The sequence below is a fragment of the Ylistrum balloti genome, unplaced genomic scaffold (genome assembly GCF_031769215.1).
Source record: "Ylistrum balloti isolate Yb309-2 unplaced genomic scaffold, AGI_CSIRO_Ybal_v1 Utg370010, whole genome shotgun sequence".
NCBI classification, from domain to species: Eukaryota; Metazoa; Mollusca; class Bivalvia; order Pectinida; family Pectinidae; genus Ylistrum; species Ylistrum balloti.
The window spans coordinates 489107-510520 of NW_026782083.1; the positions used below are offsets into that span (position 1 = coordinate 489107).

Here is a 21414-nt window from a genome sequence, read left to right on the forward strand (position 1 = left end):
TTAGCGACTGCTCAAGCCATAAACAAGAATTCTAATCCGTTGTGTGTACAATATAAAGTGTTATTTTACCATGTCTAGAATATATCATTTCAGTGTGATGGCACTACAAATTACCTTTGAGGAATCTCATTTATCATGGACGACGTCTTCATATGATCGTTACTGATGACGACAAGCTCACACGTTTACCCACACAAATAATATATAAGTCCTACTCTAAATGTAATAGTGATACTGGGGAACATAGAACAGCTCGAACTGGGAACACAACATTAAACGTTTACCATTGTCTTCACTTCGTTGTTTTTTGTTAGCGCCTAGTTACTATATTCCCAGGCACTGTATTCATAGGCATGCATGCGAACAGAAGATTTTAACTAAACTTGTGTTCAACCCTTAAGGTGAACAACAGACTGAAAATAGAAGTTCGACAATAACATTATGACAATTTATTTTAAATTATATCTTCCTTAAAGTCATTCATGTTCTTTATTATTTGGTAAGTTTTTGTTTTAGATAAAAAAGTCTTGTCTAGGACATTGAAAATGCAAATCCTTTTGAATGTCAAACATATCATTATTTAGATACGGTACGAAATAGAACGTGCGTATCTGTTTACTGTTCTTCGAAGGTATGAATATTCAAGTATAGCCGTAATGACAACAAGAATGTTTCTATAAGAATTGGCGAGGAAGTATGTTATGGCAATGATCTGGTCCGGTGAGATGAAATATCACAAATACAATCCAGTTATTCATATTTGTTTAGATATCGTAAACCGTCCCTTGTCATCACGATTCCCTTCCCTGACAAAGGTTTGTCCAGCAAGATTAACGAGTGCCGATACACAATCTCTACGTAATCGACAATGTGAATATTCATGAATGTCCAGTAATGACGAATGTCCAGTAATGACGAATGTCCACGGATCCGTGTAAGATTAATCAGATCCTGGTATTTTTCATCACTTGATACCGGCCGGTATTAATTACTGTTAATGGGACGCTTCTATATCACTGCGCACGCGCAAATGGAAAACTCCCGCCATACCCGAGATGTAAACTCGGAGCGGCACTCCGTATTATCAATAGACAGGAAGGAAGCGCGCGCGGAGCTGGGATTCATTGCCTCGTTGACAGAATTGATCTTACTTGTAGTCCGGATGAAATTTTATTTCATTAATTGAATATTACATGTTTTGTCCTACGTAATAAGTGTTCCTGCTACCCCCCTCCAAGTTTACGACCTACCCATTTAATTGGAAAGGCTTAGCCGCTCTGTCGCTTGACCGTGACGTCGAACAGACTGTCATCAAAACTCTGGGTATTTAAGTATCCGCAGCTACGGACTACGGTAAAGCAAACTGATAACAGCACGTGAACCTCCTCCTTTCACGACTTATCGCTTGTTATTCCGGACAATAGATTTAGCCTTACAAGGATTCATCACATATTCGAATAACATATTACATCGCTTTTAGCAGACTTTTCATACAAACATGGTATACACAAAAACTGTCGCTAAAGTCATTCTGGTGTGTGCTTTATTTGGCTGTTTAGCGTGCGGTCGTTCTGTGGAAGGAAAACTCAAAAGGTGAGTGTATCGTATTTATTGTCCTGTCAAAATCTTTGACATATGTTGAAAATTCTGCTTTTTTTCTTTGAAACTTTCTAGTTTTTAATAGATCTGATTACTTGATCTATAACACTGAATAGACAACCAACCGATATCGGTGTCAAGGTTATGAAATTAATTTTGAAAAGTTGTTTTTTATATGACGACGATACAAACCGGTTAGATTTATTCTCGATGTGATCGTTAGTAAATGTGCTGAAATCGATTTAAATGGGAATGATACGATATGCTGTAAGTATGTCAGTTCCTCTGTGTGTTATACTGGTTTTGTAGAGTTCGACATTTGGTTTCTTATTTTTTTTCAATTTAAAGTTTACATTTTATAATTTGTGATAATGCTATTTGCAGGAACACTAATGTTGTAACGCGTTTATTGACTGTACTAGATCTTAATGGTTTTTTTTCTTTTCTAAACTTGTATTTGAATGATGTTAATTACCAGTGTTCCCGAGATTTGTCATAACCTCCACGCTACACTTTATTTAAATGTTGGCATGGTTAAGCTTCTGAAATAATGCAATATCGAAAATTATGAAATCTATCATATTAATGGGTTACTACACTTCCGGGTTTGGCCGTTTTTCTTTAAAAAAAGCAGGTTCCTGCTTTTCAACATGTTAAACCTTCAGCATCATTTACGTGTCGTAGAAGGACGAAACCCTTGTATGATACAACTTAATTAATTTTTGGCCCAACTTTATCTAATTTTGTACTGAAAGAGCCTATTCACTCGTGTCTTTTGTACAATCCACTGGGGTAACTACCTAACTTGTGCAATAGTTAGATATAAATTATCATTCCTTGACAATCCATTTGCAATCTACTTTCTGGCTCTCTGCTGTATCCATTTAGTCATTTGTACGCAAAGCAATATGTCGGCTTATCCCAAATCGATTCAATATAACATTTTGAAATTCTCCATTCTTTATCCATTTGCCTGTCACCATTGCAACATATCTATCTACTTGCCAGTTTGTAGTAGCAACGAGATGTACATAATTTTTCCTTCCATTTTTTATTAAGATATCAACGAAATTGAATAAATTCGCAGTAGTAACGCTTTTCTACACAGATACATATATATAGTTTCTTATATAACATACGTCAAAGTTTCAATAACTAACGACATGCCTCATAACCTTAATGGAGCCATCCCTGTATGGCAGGTTTAAAGTGATTTATCTAAACAGGAGAATGAATAATGTAAGATTCCAAATGGTTATCAATTTAAATCAAAGACACGCTTATATCGTTTCAATTTCAAGGATATATATGAACCTAAATGTCCCATTAAGCGGATCTTGACCAAACCTTCGTTAGATCGTTGGCGATGATAATTTCCTTTTAGAAAAAAAATGTCTGTAACATGTTGTTAGGTCTATACTTACTGTAATTTGGTTATCAATTTAAATAATCGAATATGTCGTTTTCATTTCAAGCTCTCCTAGCTATGAAAAATTAATTGAGTACTCAGACTGTTTTTCAAGCGAGATATCCTGCCATCATTGTCGTAAGTGTCTGAAATAATTGTGACGACAACCTGTATTATAGAACAGGAACTTATTGTATATAACATTCCTTATGACTGTCTTATTACACCTACGCTTACCATACTACCAGTAGACATCTACAGCACACTTAAATCATCATTTCCTGACATTGGTGCAGATGTCGTTAACAAAATCGTAGGACATTGTATTCACCGAGTACTTACAGTTGTGCTTCTCTGTTAAACACCTATTTCGACCCATGATAACGATAAAGAAACCGTTTTAAGAATTCGTATTCAGTTGTTTCCTACTAAGTTAATTCCTAAATGACCTTATCACGAAGTTAATATAAATACAAACTGTATTTATTACTAGATGTTGAAAAGGGAAGTTGGATATCTACTGTCCGGCTTATAGAAAAGGTAACGATGATTATTTTGATAAAATAACAATATTTGAGACTGGATTTGCAATGATAAATCGAACAACTGAAAAGAAACACGCTTCAGGATATAGTTTAAGATTAATAGTCCAGTTAAGGAATTTTTTTCCTGCTTCATGTGTAGATGGAAAGTGAAATGTTCCTGAACTCGACTGTATTCGGTTGATAATTTTGAAAATGCCTCCCGAAGCTGTTGCATTTTCATCCCTATTGCGGTACTGTATATGTTAGGTGATAGCAAGATTCTTAACCTTGGTACCTCTGATTATAAATCTGAATGATTTCCTACTTGTAATCTAGAACGCAATAAAAGTCATGTTGCCTGGAGTGTAAAATAATAATGTAAAGCCAAAACGCTTGAACAAACAAGATAAGAAATCAAAATTTCAAATTAAAAAAATCTAAGGTATTGAATCTGTACTATTTTCACATATTTCCCTCTTAAACAAACACGTTTTAAAGGCAGAGCTTTGAATTACACTAAAATCAAACTTCTGTTTATTTCGGAAAATAATCAATTTAATTTCTTCTTGTGTGGCATCATCATGTCAGTATTTAGTCATGTTTTAATGCAGTATTAGTAAAAGACCAACATTTTTTTTACGAAGCATTGTTGAAATTAAATAAGCCATTCCAACAGCGCATCAACCGCATTTAACTTCATAATACAACTCACGAGGAAACAGAATAATTCCTAAAGCGATCATAATGACGACTATCAATCTTCCTTGTAGAAGAACCAACAACATGTAAACGTCGTCGTAAGCTGGAAAAGCAGGTATGTTACTACCTAGGAATAAGACAAGACAATATATCTTTAAGTGAAAAATTCGGCAATATCTTTGAAATGTTTGTCAGCTGAAGTAAGTAACGACATGTTCTCAAATGAGAACAAGTTAACAACAACGGAGTCACCATAGGTACTACAAGGCCCGACTTCTTATTGTACAAGGAAAAAGATTATTTCATGATAAAACAATCAAATAATCCCCATTCGCGCTATAAAAGCAAAACCAGGTCAGGCAAGAGAAGCCCAGCAGTTATCTTATATACCAGCACTGTGTTTGTAGATCTTACTATCACATTCGACGGAAATCTCGTCAAACAGAGATTAAATTATTCTCACCATTTCATTCTCCTGCTGTATTGAGGTGTGCATCGCTCCAAGATTATGAATAGTTTAAGAAAATATTGCTCGTTACATTGATGTCAAAACTGTTCTTTACAGTAGAAATTCGGTCGATACCTATATGTTGGCATGTAAAAGAGAAATTTCATATGGCGAATTAATCATATAGAGTAGGCAGGAAAAAAACTTTACAGTGTGCCGTTTTCTTTCTCTATTATGAAATTTTCATTTCCGGATTGCAACAGCGTTGCATCCACAACATATGGTGTTAACATATCGCAGTTACATCGATATTCTGGGACGTATTCTCAATATTACGATTTTGTGCAAAATGCCGGCAACTTACAATACAGGACGTGGAGGGCTTAGAATGATGAAGATTTAAAGGGAATTTTACGGTTGTCATAATTATTACATTAAATTATTCTATTTGTGTTTAATGCCTGATTAAAAGATAAAACTTTCAATGTGACACGTGAGCTGTGTGTCCTATTGATCAAACAAATACCGCGAAACCAACCATGTTACCAAGAAATCTGGTTCGGTTTCATACATTCGTAGATGCCAGAGAGAACACGATGGTCAGACTACTTCACATCGGGGTCAAACGAGGTTCCCGTCTAATAAACAAGATACAAGCTATTTCATTTCCAATCAAGAACCAATTAAATATAACGAACAGCCAATACAGAAAATAACGGCGGCCTACAAATAGTGTAGATAGTGATATCTGAGACATATTTCAACTGCCTACACGGAAACAAAACAGCGACACACGGTACATGTCTTTATCTGAGACATGTGTTAACTGTCCTACACGGAAACTAAACAACGACATTAAAAACGGCACATATCTTTATCTGAGACACGTGGTAACTGGTCTACACAGAAACAAAACAGCGACACACGGTACATGTCTTTATCTGAGACGTGTTAACTGTCCTACACGGAAACAAAACAACGACATTAAAAACGGCACATATCTTTATCTGAGACCCGTGGTAACTGGTCTACACAGAAACAAAACAGCGACACACGGTACATGTCTTTATCTGAGACATGTGTTAACTGTCCTACACGGAAACAAAACAACGACATTAAAAACGGCACATATCTTTATCTGAGACCCGTGGTAACTGGTCTACACAGAAACAAAACAGCGACACACGGCACATATCTTTATATGAGACACGTGGTAACTGGTCTACACAGAAACAAAACAGCGACATTATAAACGGCACATATCTTTATTTGCGACACATGGTAACTGTCTTTTACATAACAAAATATGCAAATCAAAAATGGCAGATATTTGCAGCCACATATTGATAATATTTACAAAACTTGAATTAGTTGTATAAATTTATACTTAACTGTAATCCTTTATACGTTGAGTACCTGGTCTTGTCATACGTACTTTTTCAGGCGTCTCCTTAGCATTTTTTTTATTTCACCATTCGGGCAAGTTTCATGGAATTTTGTAATGTTCGTATTTTTATGCATATATACTTAAGAGACAAAACAGCAATGGTCTGTAGATGTTCATAACTTTGCGTACATGTTTCTTATAAAAAACACATCTATCTTATTGCATTATTTGACCGATACACAACATGTCGATTTATCAGACAAATCATCAATGATTCTACAGTATGTTCCCAAGACATTTGGTGAAAATATGATATGGTTTTGTAAACCAGATTCAAATTACCACAGTGCCATATCAGGGCAATATAATCCTACTATTGGTAGTTTGTATGATATAAAAAATAGCCATATCTATGTAATAAATTCAGATACATAAACCAGTGATGAAGTGGCCCATCACAAAATAGGATACACTTAAAATGGAAGTATTTAATGAGAGATGGAATCTAGGAGATAAAACGTTCTCGTGAGCCTCAAGTTAATAGGCTTTCATTAGCACAGTCACCTAATGGACCAACACGTGTCAGTTACAAAGTCGTATATATAGTCATATAGATCCATACCACAAAACACGAGAGATCAATATATATGTATAAGCTAGACTGACAGGCCCCGGGGGTCGGGCCGGAATTCTCGCCGGCTGGAGAGTGATTTTAACCAGGCGTTATTGTTTTCCATATGTTGATGTATCTATGATATACCACTACAGAGGTTTATATAGTCATAATTACCATGTAGAACCGGGGAGGGTATGGAAGAGAAAACAGAACGATAAGTGAAGGCAGTAAGGGCAGAGTGAGGAATCTGTGAGACATATAACAGGTCGTGGTTTAAAGATATGGTGGGGAAATCCATTGAGACAGCCCAGGATGAAAACATGAATGAAGAATCGAGATCGAGTGAAGGATAATATATGGGTCTCCAAGACGTTTGTAATCTGTGAAGTGATACAGTTTCTGATCCATTAAGGCGAAATTAATGCTCTCGTACTTCACTGTAACTATCAGGTTGAGGAATGAAGTAGGTACAATATGGAAACGGATATTGGTTTCCGCAGCGGTATCCACTATCCGAGTTGCCATATACAAGTCTAGCGACCAAGGACAACCATCGGACATTCATCTATAAAACTTGTGGTATATGTTGCAAAAACGACTACTCGTGTAACCTTAACAGTATCAAGGTCCATAGACTTTATTTAGCCTTGCTTGTTCTTGTTTCAAACATACTGCTGTGAAATCACAACCTTTTGTCATTAAACGATTTTACACTTGTTAACTAGCAATCGGGAAAACTGCATTGCCGGGTTTTTACTAATGACGTTCCCTAAAAGCATTAGAGAAAATGTCATATAAATGTCATTTCATAATTTCGTGTATTTATTTACACTGATTACTGTAAAAGAGCATTGTATGCCAGTTAAAACAGCATTACACAAACAAACCAATCTGTCTATGTCTTCATGACTTTTAAGTGTAACAAATATTAGCAAAACAGCTGAAACGATGATCTTGTCCAATGTGCAACTCACTCTGAATTCTTCATTACATCTACTGCACTTACAAAATCTCGCTAGTCTTCGATTCCCGGTTTAAGGTTGGGAAATATATGTTGTAAGATAAGTACAATAGTATCAAAACTCCAGCTATAGACTGTGGTATCTGTAAATTCCAGCTATAGACTATGGTATCTGTAAACTCGAGCTATAGATTGTGGTATCTGTAAACTCGAGCTATAGACTGTGGTATCTGTAAACTCCAGTTATAGACTGTAGTATCTGTAAACTCGAGCTATAGACTGTGGTATCTGTAAACTCCAGTTATAGACTGTGTTATCTGTAAACTCCAGCTATAGACTATGGTACCTGTAAACTCCAGCTGTAGACTGTGGTATCTGTAAACTCCAGCTATAGACTGTAGTATCTGTAAACTCCGGCTATAGACTGTAGTATCTGTAAACTCGAGCTATAGACTGTGGTATCTGTAAACTCTAGCTATAGACTGGTATCTGTAAACTCCAGCTTTAGACTGTGGTATCTGTAAACTCCAGCTTTAGACTGTGGTATCTGTAAACTCCAGCTGTAGACTGTGGTATCTGTAAACTCCAGCTATAGACTGTGGTATCTGTAAACTCGAGCTATAGACTGTGGTATCTGTAAACTCTAGCTATAGACTGGTATCTGTAAACTCCAGCTTTAGATTGTGGTATCTGTAAACTCCAGCTTTAGACTGTGGTATCTGTAAACTCCAGCTGTAGACTGTGGTATCTGTAAACTCCAGCTATAGACTGTGGTATCTGTAAACTCCGGCTATATACTGTAGTATCTGTAAACTCCAGCTATAGACTGTGGTATCTGTAAACTCCAGCTATAGACTGTGGTATCTGAAAACACTGGCTATAGACTGTGGTATCTGTAAACTCCAGCTATAGACTGTGGTATCTGTAAACTCCAGCTATAGACTGTGGTATCTGTAAACTCCAGCTATAGACTGTGGTATCTGTAAACTCCAGCTATATACTGTAGTATCTGTAAACTCCAGCTATAGACTGTGGTATCTGTAAACTCCGGCTATAGACTGTGGTATCTGTAAATTCCAGCTATAGACTGTGGTATCTGTAAACTCCGGCTATAGACTGTGGTATCTGTAAACTCCGGCTATAGACTTTAGTATCTGTAAACTCCAGCTATAGACTGTAGTATCTGTAAACTCCAGCTATAGACTGTGGTATCTGTAAATTCCAGCTATATACTGTAGTATCTGTAAACTCCAGTTATAGACTGTGGTATCTGTAAACTCCAGCTATAGACTGTGGTATCTGTAAACTCCGGCTATAGACTGTGGTATCTGTAAACTCCGGCTATAGACTGTGGTATCTGTAAACTCCGGCTATATACTGTGGTATCTGTAAATTCCAGCTATATACTGTAGTATCTGTAAACTCCAGCTATAGACTGTAGTATCTGTAAACTCCAGCTATAGACTGTGGTATCTGTAAACTCCGGCTATAGACTGTGGTATCTGTAAACTCCAGCTGTAGACTGTGGTATCTGTAAACTCCAGCTATATACTGTGGTATCTGTAAATTCCAGCTATATACTGTGGTGTCTGTAAACTCCAGCCATATACTGTAGTATCTGTAAACTCCAGCTATAGACTGTGGTATCTGTAAATTCCAGCTATAGACTGTAGTATCTGTAAACTCCAGCTATAGACTGTGGTATCTGTAAACTCCAGCTATATACTGTAGTATCTGTAAACTCCAGCTATATACTGTAGTATCTGTAAACTCCAGCTATAGACTGTGGTATCTGTAAACTCCAGCTATAGACTTTAGTATCTGTAAACTCCAGCTATAGACTGTGGTATCTGTAAACTCCAGCTATATACTGTGGCATCTGTAAACTCCAGCTATAGACTGTGGTATCTGTAAACTCCAGCTATAGACTGTGGTATCTGTAATCTCCAGCTATATACTGTGGCATCTGTAAACTCCAGCTATAGACTGTGGTATCTGTAAACTCCAGTTATAGACTGTGGTATCTGTAAATTCCAGCTATATACTGTGGTATCTGTAAACTCCAGCTAAATACTGTAGTATCTGTATTATCTCGACCAAGTGGTCTTGGTATGTTATCACTCGTTTCAATAAATTATGATGGGACATCAAGTCATCCCCTAAGTACAAACTTCACCGAGAATCATATATCACAATGATCATAATATCATACTAGTCCTTATTTGGACTTTAAAACAGACCAGAGTATTTCAATTTTAAAAATTAAACAGTAATCAGTAATCTTTTTCACTATCAATCTTCATTATTTTACATCTGCATTGAACACTGCTCGGGTTTTGGTTTGAGAGTCTGTCAAATCCACCCCACCTTCTCAGAAGAAATCTCATACCAGTTCGGCTGTAATTGTTCTAATCAAAGAAAATAACATTCTCCGCAGTAGATTAAACGTGAACACTCGGCTCGGCGATATTTCCTCTAACAAATAATGATCATGTGACCTTGCTCGGTTACTAAAAATGCAGCGTAAAACTAAGCTATTCCTAAGGACCCCACTTTACATTCTGCTTACTACGATGACTCAGTTATTACCATTAAGTAATGTGGTATCAAAATAGTGTTATTTTATATAGATATGAAGTTAATTGCAGAAGGTGGTAGTAGAAAACGATAAGTACAATTTTCATAAACTGGATATTTCTTGATACTAAAACACTTAGTTGTAATAACTAGTTAACTTTTATGACTTAGTATGGCGGTAAAATTATGCATGCGACTACCGACTTTAAAGTTTTGTATGTCGACAATATATAATCTGTTATACCACCTTGTCAACATGGTATCCGTCTACTCGCCAATATACAATCTTGTTGAATCCGTGTCAGCAAAACAAATTAACGAAACAGTTATCTGGCGATTGAACAGGCAAATGTGTTGAACTCGGCATATTAAACCAGGTATGGTGATATTTATGAATGCCTGTTTTATTTTTGTATTTCTCTTTCAAGATTACGACGCCAAGCAGGAGATGTGAAAACAGCAGAATACTTAGCGCGGTTGGCGTTAGAGAGGAGACCAATGGGCTGTACTATAGTAGGATGTGGACTTATAGATGTCGTACAAAGGTGAGAAACTTTTCATTAAATTGATATGATGAACTTCTGATAGATATAGTACCAAGGTAACTTACTCGTCAAAACACTTTATAGATGGCGAAATCAGGTCTGTCTCACTACATGTTTTTCATGGGAAACCAGGTCTGTGTCTCTACAAGTTTCTCATTGGTCAGTAAATCAGGTCTGTGTCTATAAGTTTCTCATTGGTCAGGAAATCAGGTCTGTGTCTCTACAAGTTTCACATTGGTCAGGAAATCAGGTCTGTGTCTCTAAAAGTTTATCGTTCGTCTGGAAATCAGGTCTGTATCTCTACAAATTTCTCATTGGTCAGGAAATCAGGTCTGTGTCTCTACAAGTTTCACATTGGTCAGGAAATCAGGTCTGTGTCTCTACAAGTTTCTCGTTGGTCAGGAAATCAGGTATGTGTCTCTACAAGTTTTCCGTTGGTCAGGAAATCAGTTATGCGTCTCTACAAGTTTCTCATTGGCCAGGAAATCAGGTCAGTTTATCAATTTTTTTCGTAATACATAGGTAAAGAAATCAGATCCGTTGCTCGACAAGTGTCTCACAGGCTAAGAAATCAGCTCCGTCTCTCAACAAGTGTCTCATAGGTCAAGGAATCAGCTCCGTCTCTCAACAAGTGTCTCGCAGGCCAAGAAATCAGTTCCGTCTCTTAACAAGTGTCTCTCAGGCTAAGAAATCAGCTCCGTCTCTCAACAAGTGTCTCGCAGGCTAAGAAATCAGCTCCGTCTCTCAACAAGTGTCTCGCAGGCCAAGAAATCAGCTCCGTCTCTCAACAAGTGTCTCGCAGGCTAAGAAATCAGCTCCGTCTCTCAACAAGTGTCTCATAGGTCAAGGAATCAGCTCCGTCTCTCAACAAGTGTCTCGCAGGCCAAGAAATCAGTTCCGTCTCTTAACAAGTGTCTCTCAGGCTAAGAAATCAGCTCCGTCTCTCAACAAGTGTCTCGCAGGCTAAGAAATCAGCTCCGTCTCTCAACAAGTGTCTCGCAGGCCAAGAAATCAGCTCCGTCTCTCAACAAGTGTCTCGCAGGCTAAGAAATCAGCTCCGTCTCTCGACAAGTGTCTCATAGGTTAAGAAATCAGCTCCGTCTCTCGACAAGTTAAGAAATTTGGTTTGTTCTCAACAATTATTACTTCCATTGATTTGATCTGAGGACTTGTACTTTGTGGGCCGCGGAAATGTCCACTTACATGACTTTAGTACTGACCTGAGTTCTATCTCCCAGATATACTCGTATACGCCTACACCCGATTTAGTTTAAACATGTCCGCTGGGTAACTGTACCAGAATTAAAAGTCAAATGTGTCATGTGACTGCAATTCCAGAATCTTTATTCGTCAATCAGGCTTACAGCTGTCGGAAATGCTTAAATCCTGGTTTGATGTTTGATTGGACAGTTTCACGGGACGATCAGAACGGATGTAATCGATGGTTACGGCGTATTTAACACTATTCTAGAGGCAGGGGTGATAATGGCATACCTAATTCTTAATTGGTGCGTTGATCTCGCGCGAAAATTAGCAGTTAATTGACACGTTTTAGATAATGGAACACCACGGGTCATTGACTTAAGTTCAAAGGGTGCTGTATAATTACTGTAAGTACGTTAGTGACGTGTGGGGGAGGGGACACTGCAGGCTAGATAACCGTTCAGATGACCACCAGGCCGTCTAAAGGTCAAGATACGTAAAATGGGGGGCCTTTACTAATGGCCATTGTGACACCAATATTGCTGAACATCACCTTCGAATCATCAATAATATACTGAATACTATAACTGATTATACCACGGGTTATTGTCATTACTCTCAGTAATCATATGCAATAATTGACTGGCCGCAACTGTCCATGTCACTAACCTTTGTTGTGATGGCGGTTGTTACGTAACGTGATTAAGCTACAGTCTTTGGTTACTATTCAGACTTGTAAGGGGACAGTAACATTGACAACGCATGAAATTGACATTTTTCTATAAGCATACGCTATTGGCTTTAACAGTGATGACGGTAAATATTAAACCATTGATAAGCCATTAAAGGCTACTATATTAGACATCTATTTTTATATTACTCGATAACGCATTCCGGTAACATATTGTTTCTATAGTGTAGTGCACATTTCAAAGCTCGTGGTCTCTACCTCACCGGCCTAGATTCCGGTATACTTGAGTACTCCTTTCTAATACAATCACAATACAAATATTTGGGGTCATGTTTCTCGAAGTTATTAGTTCCAAAGGAGCTAAGAGATGCACAATAAAGGGCCTCGTGAAGTTAATTCTAGCAGGCCCGCGGTTTCCGGTTGAGAAAGCTCGGCCAACAATGGCCATTTCTGGACAAATAGGAACCCTGCCCCATGCCAACCCTAGGCACAACACCATAGAAAGACACGCCGAGTCAATATTTTCTCACGTACGATATTACCAGATATATTGGATATCCTATCAACTTGTCATATCGATTAGAAAACAAAAATGAAATTCAATTCGTTTCTTTCAAACGTGCGCAGTCATTGGCGTCTTTCTGTATTGTTCTATCAGATTAAACAAGCCTCGGGAATGACTCTCATTTCCGAACATGGACAATTCCTTTAAGTCATTTGGGAGAAGAAGCATTGGAAGAAGTAATATTCTCCAAAAGACTGTTCTTGAGATGGTACTTGAGTTAACAAAAGTACAACACCGAACTGATTTCAAATTTTAATAAGTTTTTCTTATTCACTGGTTGATTAAAATAATGTAAAATATTTGTTTTACGTTGTGACTCAATGATGTTCTTGTTCTCTCCTTTCCATCAAGCAATTACAAAGACCTTATTTCTGTGATAAATTACACAGTATGTACATCATTCGTCTTTCTTAACCAATCACCCAGTTTGTTCGTCGCCCATTCCCGTTTACTAATTACCGCCCGGTACGTCTTTCTAGTTAATTACGGGGTTTTTTTGGACATTCCCATCTTGGTTTTGACTTTTCTGGCGGTTTTCCACAGTCACCTCTCCTAGGTTTCAAAATTTAGGCCCTTAGTTTTACTGACAATTTCTAGAAGGACAAAGCAGCTGTATAATGGAATTTATGACTCTGCTGTATCTAACTGTTAATTTGCGTTAATATGTGCTATTCATTTGTGTGTTTTTTGTACAATCTTCCTTCCTCTTACATTGGCAAGCTTTTTACATCGTTCATCTCTGTTAACCGATAATATCCGAAGCTCAATCTGATTAACCAATCAAAATGGTCGTATATCGTCCATATTTGTTTACTGATTACGGTAACAGGCTCGTACAACGATTATTTCTGATAACCGGTCACCAGGTCCGCACACCGCTTATTTTTGTTAACCATTTTAGAAGGTTCGTGTATTGTTTTTCTCTGTTAACTGATCATCAGCCCCGTACCTCTCTCTTATTTGGTTAACCAATCTCCAGGCAAGTACGTCTCTCATATATGTTAACCAATCACCAACGCTGTATATTGTTATTTTTTGTTAACCAATCACCAGCGCTGTATATTGTTATTTTTTGTTAACCAATCACCAACGCTGTATATTGTTATTTTTTGTTAACTAATCACCAGCGCTGTATATTGTTAATTTTTGTTAACCAATCACCAGCGCTGTATATTGTTATTTTTTGTTAACCAATCACCAGCGCTGTATATTGTTATTTTTTGTTAACCAATCACCAGCGCTGTATATTGTTATTTTTTGTTAACCAATCACCAGCGCTGTATATTGTTAATTTTTGTTAACCAATCACCAGCGCTGTATATTGTTCTTTCGTGTTAACCAATCAACAGCGCTGTATCGTGTTCTTTATTGTTAACCAATCAGCAGCGCTGTATATTGTTCTTTATTGTTAACCAATCACCAGCGCTGTATATTGTTCTTCCCTGTTCACCAATCACCAGCGCTGTAAATTGTTCTTTCCTGTTAACCAGTCAACAGGCTCGTACATTGTCCATTACAGTTAACATATTACCATGCTCGCACACTTTTTATACCTGTTTTCGCTTCTACTTGAAATACAAACCTGACAGGAAACATTACAATCCATTTAGAGTTGTCACAGCTCATACTGAGCCATCGATCACGATGACCGTGTTTGCATTTCCGGGTACTTAGGCACTCATGAATCAAACTAATTTCATGTCATTGTGTTTGCTTCTTTGTGAATTAGATGACTTCATATTCCATACTTAACCTAACAAATGCATGTGTGTTGGTGTGCTTGTTTTACTCTCGTAACCCTACTTACAAGCTAGATGCCATACAATGGTCATTTCGAGTTAGAAATTTACAAGTATGTTCGTCATTGAACAGACACATCCTACCGACTCTTTCTAGTCATTCGTTAAATAATGAATATGATCAAAACCGAGTTGGTGAAATTGCAACAAATGTGTTTTGTTGACACGCTGTGTAACTCTACACCACATGGTGATCGGTCGGGCGGATTCGATGACGTGTTTCAAGCGGAAGTAGGTGGGGTGCGAGGTGACCGTGATGCAAATGGTTTTCCGGTTGCCATCGTTGCGACCTGATGTCCAGGTTGACTGCTTGCTATATATAGTCCCAATTACCAAACCGTTTAATTGACAACAGATAACAAGCTAAAAGTTGCGATACATGTCTTAAAGGAAGATAGATATCAGTGGACGATTTGTGATACAATAAATGCGGATTACGGATCCACTATGACATTGATGGAATAACGGAGGCGCATGAATCATATCATTATCCATCTGTTACGGTCACATGGAACTGGAGGGCAATTCACGCGCATGGCTAGGTACAATACACATCAATTTAAGTACAAATACGTCATTATTGAAGCTCGCCTAAATAAGTTACATTGGTCACTCATCATGTCAACCAGAAGTTATTCGTTTATTTCTATGTAAACAACTGATGCGACTATCGCATTAACACAAATGACAGCTATACATTAATTAATTGAACTTTGATGGCCGATGTGGTGTTTTTTATTTTCTTACCTCTTCAAACATTAGTCAAATGATGAAATATTGATTAACAACTCAACTTAGAAGAAATCATAAAATGGCAGATATTTTCTCAAACGAAAGTTTTTTTTATCAAGGAAGAAATGCAGCTGATCATTGTTAGATTCCTCTTTTGTCTTATAAAGGAGACATGATAATAAAAAGATATTAATCATAATTATCCATAATGGTCTCGTGCAGATTGTCCATTACCTTAAGTTGATGTCGGCGATAGCCAGTCACTGTGTAACCGTACTAACAGGTCTTAAACGCAAATAAAATTCTGGAATATTTAAAGTAAGCTCTCTCTCTCTCTCTCTCTCTCTCTCTCTCTCTCTCTCTCTCTCTCTCTCTCTCTCTCTCTCTCTCTCTCTCTCTCTCTCTCTCTCTCTCTCTCTCTCTCTCTCTCTCTCTCTCTCTCTCTCTCTCTCTCTCTCTCTCTCTCTCTCTCTCTCTCTCTCTCTCTCTCTCTCTCTCTCTCTCTCTCTCTCTCTCTCTCTCTCTCTACAGAAAGTTTTCAAAAATAAGGGTACGTGAGACATCAACACAATAATTTATCTACAGAAGTACAGATACGTGACACATCAGCACGCTACTTTATCTACAGGAGTACAGATACGTGACACATCAGCACACTACTGTATCTACAGAAGTACAGATACGTGACACATCAGCACGCTACTTTATCTACAGGAGTACAGATACGTGACACATCAGCACACTACTGTATCTACAGAAGTACAGATACGTGAAACATCAGCACACTACTGTATCTACAGGAGTACAGCACGCTACTTTATCTACAGGAGTACAGATACGTGACACATCAGCACACTACTGTATCTACAGAAGTACAGATACGTGAAACATCAGCACACTACTGTATCTACAGGAGTACAGATACGTGACACATCAGCACACTACTGTATCTACAGGAGTACAGATACGTGACACATCAGCACGCTACTGTATCTGCAGAAGTACAGATACGTGACACATCAGCACACTACTGTATCTACAGAAGTACAGATACATGAAACATCAGCACACTACTAAGGTTTCTACACAATAAGAAATATTTAAGATACTACAGGAAACATAGGTTTTAACGTTATCCAAGTTACTTGAGTCACTTTATAAACTCTACAATTTAACTTCTGACAAATATCAGTTTGATATCTGATGCTTGCAATGATTGGTAATATACAAAGAATACATGCTTTTGCGTTTATTCTTGATTTAGTGGCAAAAAGAGGGACGGAAGAACATTACCGTCGTATCAGGGGCCAATAGATGACGAAACGAGAGCAAAGATGATCACAATGTTATTAACAGGTGGCGCTCAAACGAGGAGGAAATAGAGTGGAAAGGTAAATATGCCAATGTGATATCTCCTGATCTTAAAAAAGCTGAATAAATATTAGACCTCAACATGACCGAAAAAAAATTTGATCTGAAAAAGACTGAATAAATTCTGATCTTAAAAAGACTGAATAAAAATCCCATCTTAACCGAATAAAAAAGACAAGATATCTAAACAAAGCGGTATAAAGTGGCTTATTCTGTATATCGGTCCCAAATAATGACGACCTACATACTACGCATGCGCATTACAATTTATCAAAGTGAGTTCTCCCCTTCTATTGTACGTCAAATGTAACTACAATTGATGCTCAAAGTAGGCCTCTTGCTATAATAGGCTTGCGCAAGAATATACTGTCTTCTTCTTCGATATTGCAAACGATGTATGTAAGATTTTTTCTTCTTCTGTGTTTTTTTTAATATGATATAAGGATGTTAACTATGTAGTTACCCGACTATTAATAGATTCTTCTATATACGTTCAGATAATAACAAAGAAGTGATGTAGTTCCGTTATACTCATGGTATAAACCAGCATCAGCAATATGGTTATTTATCGTACATAAAATACATAAAGCAAAACGGACAGTTACACTCTGTAATGAAAATTACTCAGGAAATTACCCCGAAATGAATACACAGACCTTCACACTAAAATAACAGTCACAGTTACACAAACAATAAAATCTTTCATGCGTCGACTTAACCACTTACTGAAATATCTTACATTTCATTATAGCTAGCAGTTGTGCTAAAATATCTCAATCAGAGTTTTTGTAATGTTTTGATATTCAAATTGATATTTCACAAATATTTATGAAGTCAAATGGGCTTTGTTGAGAATCATTTAAATTGCTCTATGGAAAACGTAACGAACGGTGTTACACAAATTATGACTTGTTTCCGTTAGGTACATGTAATTGGAACTAAGTGCCATTAAAAAGGCTATAATTAATTGTTGATGTAACCCCAGAGAGACAGAGATAATAGCCGCTATCGTTGGTAAGAAGGCGATAGCCTGAGTATTAAATACAGCTTAAGTCACACCAAGTTCTATTCCACTTGGAAATAAATTTTACAATTCCATTTGTGATCATTCTAAATTCGCAGTATTGAGTGTTAAAAAACACCAAAGGAAAGATATCAAAACACCACATTTACAACTTCATGTTATTTTGAGCAGAGCTCCTAACTGTTTCGGGAGGTCGCCACTCTCTGTTCTGTTTCGCATTGCGTATACGCTCCCAAAGCTGACCAGAAATCGGGTCCTGTAAGAGTATATGGTCGTGTTAGAGAGTTTGGTCTTGTTAAAGGAAATGGTCGTGTTAGACGAGATGGTTGTGTTAGACGAGATGGTCGTGTTGAGAATGTGGTCTTGTTAATGGAAATGGTCGTGTAAGACGAGATGGTCGTGTTAGACGAGATGGTCGTGTTAGAGAATGTGGTCTTGTTAAAGGAAATGGTCGTGTAAGACGAGATGGTCGTGTTAGAGAATGTGGTCTTGTTAAAGGAAATGGTCGTGTTAGACGAGATGGTTGTGTTAGAGAATGTGGTCTTGTTAAAGGAGACGGTCGTGTTAGACGAGATGTTCGTGTTAGAGAATGTGGTTGTGTTAGAGAATTTTGTTGTGTTGAAGGAGACGGTCTTGTTAGAGGAGATGGCAGTGTTAGGGGAGTAGGTCGAGTAAGTTAGGCGAGCAGGCTGCGTAAGATAGACGAGCAGGCTGCGTAAGATAGACGAGAGAGTTGTGTAAGTTAGATGAAAGGGTTGTGTAAGTTAGATGAAGGGGTTGTGTAAGTTAGATGAAGGGGTTGCGTAAGTTAGGTGAAGGGGTTGTGTAAGTTAGATGAAGGGGTTGCGTAAGTTAGATGAAGGGGTTGTGTAAATTAGATGAAGGGGTTGTGTAAGGTAGATGAAGGGGTTGTGTAAGATAGATGAAGGGGTTGTGTAAGTTAGATGAAGGGGTTGTGTAAGTTATATGAAGGGGTTGTGTAAGGTAGATGAAGGGGTTGTGTAAGTTAGACGAGAGGTTCGAGTAAGTTAGATTATCGGGCTGTGTAAGGTAGAAGAAAGAATTGTGTAAGTTAGGTGAGAAGGTCATGTGTGATAGATGGGATGTATGCATTAAGTAAATGAGAGATTGGATACTGACCCCCACCCCCACTCCACCCCCACACCTCCCTTCCCTTCAATCACGTGCAGGTTAATTATCGTGACCAGGTCCCTGTACAGTGTCGTCCTTCGTTACACAGCTCAAGGTTAACGTCACCAATCAGCATAAAACATGAGATATATGATAGTAGACACAACACAATTACATGAAACATGGCATTGTATTCCATGGAGAGGAAAACCAATCATAATTTAGTCTAGAATTCAGGACAGAAATACGACCAATGGATACAAGTCTGCTTAGCGCCTATCGATGCACTCATGCATCAGATGGGAGAGTGTCTTTACTTTTATGTTCTGGTGTAAACTTCAGTGTATAAACGTCTATGTTACATAACACATTTATATAGATATATGTAGAAATCAGATATCAAAACTAAAAGCAAACCTGAACCCGAAGAAATTACCACATCACGAAGCCATCTGTATGTTACCCTATAAATAATATACTATGGTGTGTAAAACTATCTGAATGTTACCCTATAAACATTATACTTTGGTCTGTAAAACTATCTCAATGTTACCCTATAAACATTATACTTTGGTCTGTAAAAATATCTCAATGTTACCCTATAAACATTATACTTTGGTCTGTAAAACTATCTCAATGTTACCCTATAAACATTATACTTTGGTCTGTAAAAATATCTCAATGTTACCCTATAAACATTATACTTTGGTCTGTAAAACTATCTCAATGTTACCCTATAAACATTATACTTTGGTCTGTAAAACTATCTCAATGTTACCCTATAAACATTATACTTTGGTCTGTAAAACTATCTCAATGTTACCCTATAAACATTATACTTTGGTCTGTGAACTATCTGAATGGTACCCTATAAACATTATACTATGGTCTGTAAAACTATCTCAATGTTACCCTATAAACATTATACTTTGGTCTGTAAAACTATCTCAATGTTACCCTATGAACATTATACTATGGTCTGTGAAACTATCTGAATGACATCCTATAAACGTGACTTTGGTCTGTGCCTTTACCTGATTTTCTACTTTAAGAACAGAATTTTGACCTGGATTTCCCGATGGTATCGGCAGTATTTTATAAGATATTTTATTTTGTAGGTAGTTGCTGTTTATGGTTCAGTAAGTGGACCGTTCATTAAGGGCCGTTCTACAAAAGTGCCCTTATTTGGAGATGCAGAATTGAAGACTATATACAGGGCAGGAGTGACAACCATTTGGAATTCGTCAAATTTTCCTGTGTGAAATCTTTATTTACGTAACAATAAAATTTAAAGATAATGAAGGATAAAGTATTAATCCATCAAGGAAATGCTTTTAAAAAATCTCGGATATAAAACTGTCGAACAATAAATAAGTTAAGAACTACATAGAAAGCTCTCCCCCTTAAAATAAATGTCTTCACCTGTTTGATTTTGTGTGGTGTTGTGTATTTCTCAATAGACAAGATCACTCCATCAAGGGCTGGCAGTTACGCCCGTCATTGTTGAAAGTTCTGACTAGTTTAAAGGAAACCAGAATACTAGAATGATCTGATAGGAATGCTTCCATCTTGATAATTAGATTCAATTATCGACCTAGAACTTGACATTTTCTAGGACTATTTTTACAACAACAAAAAGCTAACTAAACCCTCATCCTATTGTAATGAACTATTATTGGAAGGAGCATTGGGCCTTTGGGTGAATCAGACTTCACGTTGAGTTCCATTTTCCAATACCAACCTTTTTTACATGTATGACCTTTCATACGTGTCGGCAACCTTTTTTTTTTTTACATGTATAACCATTCATATGTATCGGCAAACTTTTTCTACAGGTATAAACATTCTTGGGTACCGGCAACCTTTTGCACTGGTATAAACGTTATTGGGAACAGGCACCCTTTTGCACAGGTATAAACGTTCTTGGGTAGCGACAACCTTTGCACTGGTATAAACATTTACAGATGCAGTCTATTTTTTCTGTTAGTCGCTTAAGCAGTCCGCAAGGAAAAATAACTGACCTACTGAAGAAAACTACACCTTTAAAAAACTTTGATTAGAACTTAAACCACAAAAATATCCGAAATTACGGCATTTAAAATGCTTCGAATCTTTCCGTCACATAAGTTTAGGA

At 37.3% G+C, this 21414-nt stretch overlaps 1 protein-coding gene across 1 annotated transcript; it reads left to right on the top strand.

Annotated features, from left to right (window-relative positions):
- The first annotated feature begins 1414 nt into the window (after positions 1 to 1414).
- On the top strand, positions 1415 to 20688 carry LOC132548453 (uncharacterized). The gene is made up of 4 exons (XM_060212320.1): positions 1415 to 1593; positions 10648 to 10764; positions 17019 to 17145; positions 20399 to 20688. The coding sequence occupies exons 1-3, from the start codon at positions 1499 to 1501 to the stop codon at positions 17134 to 17136; spliced, it is 330 nt and encodes a 109-aa protein (XP_060068303.1). The 5' UTR covers positions 1415 to 1498; the 3' UTR covers positions 17137 to 17145; positions 20399 to 20688.
- The last annotated feature ends 726 nt before the right edge of the window (positions 20689 to 21414 follow it).